The sequence below is a fragment of the Mya arenaria genome, chromosome 11 (genome assembly GCF_026914265.1).
Source record: "Mya arenaria isolate MELC-2E11 chromosome 11, ASM2691426v1".
NCBI lineage: Eukaryota > Metazoa > Mollusca > Bivalvia > Myida > Myidae > Mya > Mya arenaria.
Genome location: NC_069132.1, coordinates 59,887,737 through 59,895,011, shown reverse-complemented (window position 1 = coordinate 59,895,011; position 7,275 = coordinate 59,887,737). Strand labels below are relative to the sequence as shown.

At 32.2% G+C, this 7,275-nt stretch overlaps 1 protein-coding gene across 1 annotated transcript; it reads left to right on the top strand.

Moving 5' to 3' along the window:
• The first annotated feature begins 3,830 nt into the window (after positions 1-3,830).
• Positions 3,831-5,276, top strand: LOC128208660 (muscarinic acetylcholine receptor M2-like). Its single transcript, XM_052912209.1, has one exon. The coding sequence runs from the start codon at positions 3,831-3,833 to the stop codon at positions 5,274-5,276; it is 1,446 nt and encodes a 481-aa protein (XP_052768169.1).
• Positions 5,277-7,275: the final 1,999 nt, after the last annotated feature.

The window sequence follows — 7,275 nt, the reverse complement described above, 5'->3', positions numbered from 1 at the left end:
ATGGTTTGGAAGTTAAAAGTTTGTTAAGGTGAAAAAATGAACTGATTTATAAATGAAACTTCAAAATACAAATTTGTGTTAAACTAAGTTCAAATAACTCTAGTTTGAAGATAGTTCGCTTGTTTTCCTATTTTAAGACGAAATTGTTTTGATTAAGAAGAAAACTATTTATCGGGCATTAGAAAAATGGTCAAAACAAAACGAGTTCACTTGATACTTATAGCGAGTACTATAATGACTTATATTTTTGTTTTGTTTAGTGTCAAAACGAATTATACCTTAAAAGTAAAAGCATATCAGAAGTTCACCAAACAGAATGCGAGTTTTATACATGTTCAATACTCTTACTTCAACATATGATCTATCGATATTTGCTATATATTTTTATTTTTTTGTGAAACGAATGGTTCGTATTAAGGATACTGAGTTTGATTTAAAAGTAATGTGCAGAAATCACGGTATTGCTACCTTATGAGACCAAAATAAATCGCAGTTAAACTTTAAGCATTCACCAATCAATTAATTGTCTTGCGTTTTCACCTATTATAGACACAGTTGTAATAATGTTTAAAGTAACTTTTCCATAAATGAATTATTTAGTTAAATGTTAAGGTAATATCACTAAAAATTTAGGTTTTCGACATGTTTATGTGTTGATTTTGAACAGAAGTGTCACTTTAAACGTTTTGTTTGTTAACAACAAATTATGCGTTTAATACGATCATCATTAAAATGATAATTGATACACACATTGTATGCACTCGCCGAGTAATACAGATTCTATTGTTGCATTTACAACGTAGGAATTAAGAAGTGACCTGTATTAAGCTCAACTCTAGCGTTGAAATGAAATATAATATCCCTATAATATCCGAAACCCCAACAACATGGATATCAACACTCTCACACGTCAAACAGACAAAAGACGTCAATTAACGTCAGTTATTAACGCTTTACATCACATTGCTCATGAACGTAGATATCCTGAGATATTACATTATTTCCACATGTGCTCAGAATATGATGCCCTTTAATTACGTACAAACATATAACCTCGATAAATGGCTTTGTGTCTAACAACAGTTAGGTACAGTTGGAAAATCGATTGACAGCAGATGTCATGAAAGTGATTGGTACAACCTTCTTGAGTATTTGTTAGTATAAATGTAATGTCTGAACATTGTTTACGAAACAATCATTGACAGTGAACAAAATATTATTTAATTAATTGTAGCAAACATATTCAGAAAAAAACCAAGACGTTAATTTTTGAAATTACATTGCTATATAACTTGTGAATTTTGAACGCAGTGGTGTCTTCTTTATAAACTGTTTTATTATTGTTCATTATTTCACCCTCCGGTAATTGGATTTTATCAATGGGAACCTACATCTTTGTTTACAAAGACATAACTGTCTCAATGATGTCGTTGGTTGTATTTTCGTTGTATGTACAAAAATACTTTTTGATTTGTCAACAAAAATACTATATTTATATTTGGCAGTGATAGTAGGCTTTTTGAAATTTGATGCTTGTTGTAAACTAGATGTTTTTTCCTATGTTTACCTTTTGACAAGCACCATTGTGTTCCTCAAATTAAAGATACGTAAAACAAATAATCAAGGTAGCGGTGTGAGATAACATAAACCAGAATATTGCCATACAGCCCTGGGTCGATACGTTTCTTTACTCCAAGTATACGCATTCAAAACATTACGATAAAAAATGATTGAGCGCAGCAAATTTAGACTAAGGCATTAATTGACTAAAATGCAATCTCATTTTCAACCTCATTGTTAAACAAACACAACGACACAGGATGATAGTATCTGATGAGTGGCAGATGGCAGACCTTTAAACAACCTCTAAAGCTGATTTTTTTAATGAATTAGCCTTGTTATCAATTTCCTAGAATTTCATTGGTTAAAATTGTAGGTTGTAATTTTCTATAGAGCATACATACAAATGGAAATATTACTGATTTTATTCGCCTTTTGTTTTATTTGCTCCATTTCCGAAATCCTTTTTAAATTTAACCTGTTAAGTACAGGCCATTTTGCTTAATACTATTTGTTTACACTTTGGACTTTTCTTTATTATCGTGGATAGTGTCTGCATTATTAAATTTACGAAGTACATCATTAATAAAATATTTATCAGATGGCAAAATTTCGATTTAAAAAATAAAACAAGTGGTTAAGTAGTTGAAAACGTTGCTGTTTTTAGATGGTGACATTATCGTGAAATGTGTTTGTGAGGATTGATTTTACATATTATTGGCTACATCTTCAGTGAAAACAGAGACATGAATTTTAATATACATCTTTATGATTGTTTGAAATTGTTAAGTTCTACACGGTTACCCATAAAATGATAAAATCAAGGAAGAAAGAATACATAAGAAGTCTTTGAATGTAAATTTTTATTGCTTTCATAAACAATTTCAACGTCCTAATGAGTATTACCATTAATGTCAGGATGCGCTTTAGGAAAAAAATACCAATCCCCTAAACCAAGTGAGGAAACTCATTGACGGCATTCTCTGATATTAACTATTATTCACCATCAATGTTTAAGAAACGCCCCCTTCTAAATCCTCTTCACACATTCAAGTTTGCTAATTGGATTGGAATTGAATTCTTTAATTTAAGTTCTCCTCTAACATTTCCTGTTTCCTTGATAACACAATCTGATTACTGTAACTGTCTTAACTAAAAGATTGCTAAGATCGAAGATAATACAAAGCTTGCAAATTAGTTTTACCAGTTTTTCGAAATGTTTCGAATCGGTAAGCAGAACAATATATTTGTGGGGTTTTTTTTAATAATAATCCATTTTCTTTAAACTTCGATGTTCCTCCTATTATATATAATTTATACTTACAGTCAAAACCATGTTAATGCTGTTTTTTCAGGTAAAGTTACTGATTAAAATCGACCTTTAGTCTTCGTTCACCAAGCTGGCAATTATAAAGGGACCATTAAACAGAAACCTTATTAACACGTTGTGCTAATATACAATCCGGCGACGCCTTTGAAGAACTTAGTCTCAGATGCCTCAGATGTCTACGAAGTGGATATAGTTAATACGATATAAGTTATATGAGTAGTTGTGTGTAAATGGAAGACTTGGTAAATTATGAAAGGAACACTTCCAGATGGCTGGATAAAAAAGGACTCTACCGACGAGTGGTAAATGAGAAAACAATCAAACATGATATGACAAAATAGTGTCCATTTGATGTTATATCTTTGATCATCAATTGCTATAGAAACAAATAACGTTGAAGACAGTTCAGGATAATGCAGTATTGAAAACCTGATACATTAAGTATAATATATAGCAGTTCTAGATAATGTTGATTTCATCCCGTCAGGAAATACCTTACATTAAGCCTCTGGATTACATACAGATCATAATTGATAAAATTTGGCATTGTACATCTGCGGTAAACACTCATATATATCAGAGTGTTAAAATTGTGAAAAGAAATCTTTAATTATGGAACCTTCTGATCATTTGAAAAAAAGTTAATAGAGTTCATATTGACAAAAAGGTGTTGCCTTTAATAATTACAATTTATCAGCTAGGATTACATTTTTGTATACATCCAGTGTCTTATTTATCGATATAATTCATGAGGAATATATTTGGGATATTTTTAATAGAAGGCAAATCAAGATAAAGAGCACTATGAACAACAACAGAAGAAACTGCTAATCAGTGTGTTTATGTTTTGTTTGCATAAACAAAACTAGAGTAAATATTCATAATATCATCCGTTATCTATTTGTGATCATTGTGATTAATTTCCTTCATTATTACTAACATGAATGCGCAAACTAAAGCATTAACCCAGTTTGCGGTTTTGAATGGTACCGTGACAAATACATCGAGTGATATCGATGAATTTGCAATAATTGAAACAGTGAATCAACAACAGTTTCAGTTCCAACTTCCGGCTATAATATACACTATCATATTAATGGTGATTGGAACTCCAGGGAATACCATTGTTTTATATGTGTATTTCTTTAAATGGAGAAAAAGCACGTCACGAATGTTCATCCTATTTCTAACATCTCTGGATTTGGTCAATTGCATTACTACTCTCCCAATGGAGATATTTATGATGAGATACTCGGTTATGTTAGACATGCCCTGGCTGTGTAAGATATCTAGATTTTCAACATACACCATGAATAGTTCATCTGCAGCAATTTTGGTAGCGATTGCTGTTGATAGGTACCGACGAATTTGTAGACCACATGGTCCTCAATTCAGTGCGAAGGCGTCAAAGTATATAAGCATTTGCTGTATTGCGCTCGCATTGTGTTTGACATGGCCATCATTTCTGTTTTATGGCACGCGTAGAGTCAAATTAGGAAAAGTCGAAGGAAAGGCTTGTTTACTGGAGAATAAATTCGATGATTCCATATATCCCAATGTTTACTTCGTCGTAATGATGGCAAGCACTGTCGTTATTTTTACGACATTGTCTGTGTTATATTACTTCGTCGGCATTCAAGTTTGTAGGCATAGAACAATGAGATTGAAGAGAAAACGGAAACAGAAGGCTGCTCAGAACTTAGTGATACGTGAACCAACCGTGAGTAAGAACGACACCTTACTGCAAGATTCAGACTCAAAAGAAGTAAGGAAGAACACAACAGAGCAGTCAGAAAATCGTGACAGCGACGCTTATCAAACAGAAACCTTAATCGAACATCAATCACAGAATCATAAAGAGCTATTGCCACTACCTGTAGGAACATCAAATAACGATTTATCTGTAGTAACTTTAGACGAAAGTACGGTGAATGGTGATGGTGGTAGACTTACCGTCAGATCCACTCCAGAGGTGCAACGAAAATCCAAATGTGGTCAAGAAAAACAACGACTCAATAAAAATGGATTTACCAAGAAGAAAATGTGTCTGCGAGACTCTCTTTCTAAATCAACTGGGTCTCAGTGCATTCATTTACGTGTCCGCATAGGGCGTTCAACATTAATGTTGTTTCTCATCACTTTAGCGTACATTGTTAGTTTCTTACCGTTTTATGTAATAGCAATTATTCGCCAAACGGACAGTACTTTTGTATCACGAATGGACGGTGCCGGCTACATGGTTTACCATGTGTGTCTGAGGTCTTACTTGTTGTCTAGTGCAATTAATCCAATAATATACTCCTTCTGTAATTCTCAATTTAGGATATTCTGTTTTAATATGATAAAGAAACAAAAACGTCTTAGCGGTAGAAGAAGCTTGTTTTAACATTTGATGTACGATTTAGTTGGGAATAAGGATTTATAAATAAAAAGGCCATCTCGTTCTTAATGGAAAAATCACAATATTGATAAATCGCCATCTCATTTAATTGGAATATTCTATATCGACATAATTAACGTTATTTTTTAATTGCAACAGCTATATTAGTAAATGATTACCTTTTATCCCTTATTCTAGAATAAAGCCAACTTCAATTTTGAGGCAATATATTTTAAGTCGAAAGTATGCTTAATTAATAATTTAGGTCAACTCAAATTGTAAGGCAGTAAAACACAAGATAAACAAGTTTTTTTGTGTTTGTGTGGACAATTTATAGTCATTATTTTCAAAGGTCGTACACCGTTATTCCTTGTGTATCAAGAATAATAAAAAAATCAGCAGATAACGAATATATACGCTTTACATCACATTGCTCATGAACGTAGATATCCTGAGATATTACATTATTTCCACATGTGCTCAGAATATGATGCCCTTTAATTACGTACAAACATATAACCTCGATAAATGGCTTTGTGTCTAACAACAGTTAGGTACAGTTGGAAAATCGATTGACAGCAGATGTCATGAAAGTGATTGGTACAACCTTCTTGAGTATTTGTTAGTATAAATGTAATGTCTGAACATTGTTTACGAAACAATCATTGACAGTGAACAAAATATTATTTAATTAATTGTAGCAAACATATTCAGAAAAAAACCAAGACGTTAATTTTTGAAATTACATTGCTATATAACTTGTGAATTTTGAACGCAGTGGTGTCTTCTTTATAAACTGTTTTATTATTGTTCATTATTTCACCCTCCGGTAATTGGATTTTATCAATGGGAACCTACATCTTTGTTTACAAAGACATAACTGTCTCAATGATGTCGTTGGTTGTATTTTCGTTGTATGTACAAAAATACTTTTTGATTTGTCAACAAAAATACTATATTTATATTTGGCAGTGATAGTAGGCTTTTTGAAATTTGATGCTTGTTGTAAACTAGATGTTTTTTCCTATGTTTACCTTTTGACAAGCACCATTGTGTTCCTCAAATTAAAGATACGTAAAACAAATAATCAAGGTAGCGGTGTGAGATAACATAAACCAGAATATTGCCATACAGCCCTGGGTCGATACGTTTCTTTACTCCAAGTATACGCATTCAAAACATTACGATAAAAAATGATTGAGCGCAGCAAATTTAGACTATTCACCATCAATGTTTAAGAAACGCCCCCTTCTAAATCCTCTTCACACATTCAAGTTTGCGAATTGGATTGGAATTGAATTCTTTAATTTAAGTTCTCCTCTAACATTTCCTGTTTCCTTGATAACACAATCTGATTACTGTAACTGTCTTAACTAAAAGATTGCTAAGATCGAAGATAATACAAAGCTTGCAAATTAGTTTTACCAGTTTTTCGAAATGTTTCGAATCGGTAAGCAGAACAATATATTTGTGGGGTTTTTTTTAATAATAATCCATTTTCTTTAAACTTCGATGTTCCTCCTATTATATATAATTTATACTTACAGTCAAAACCATGTTAATGCTGTTTTTTCAGGTAAAGTTACTGATTAAAATCGACCTTTAGTCTTCGTTCACCAAGCTGGCAATTATAAAGGGACCATTAAACAGAAACCTTATTAACACGTTGTGCTAATATACAATCCGGCGACGCCTTTGAAGAACTTAGTCTCAGATGCCTCAGATGTCTACGAAGTGGATATAGTTAATACGATATAAGTTATATGAGTAGTTGTGTGTAAATGGAAGACTTGGTAAATTATGAAAGGAACACTTCCAGATGGCTGGATAAAAAAGGACTCTACCGACGAGTGGTAAATGAGAAAACAATCAAACATGATATGACAAAATAGTGTCCATTTGATGTTATATCTTTGATCATCAATTGCTATAGAAACAAATAACGTTGAAGACAGTTCAGGATAATGCAGTATTGAAAACCTGATACATTAAGTATAATATATAG

What these genes read in the sequence shown, in the direction of transcription:
- LOC128208660 (XM_052912209.1), top strand. Translation starts at nt 3,831, where the DNA reads ATGAATGCGCAAACTAAAGCATTAACCCAGTTTGCGGTTTTGAATGGT.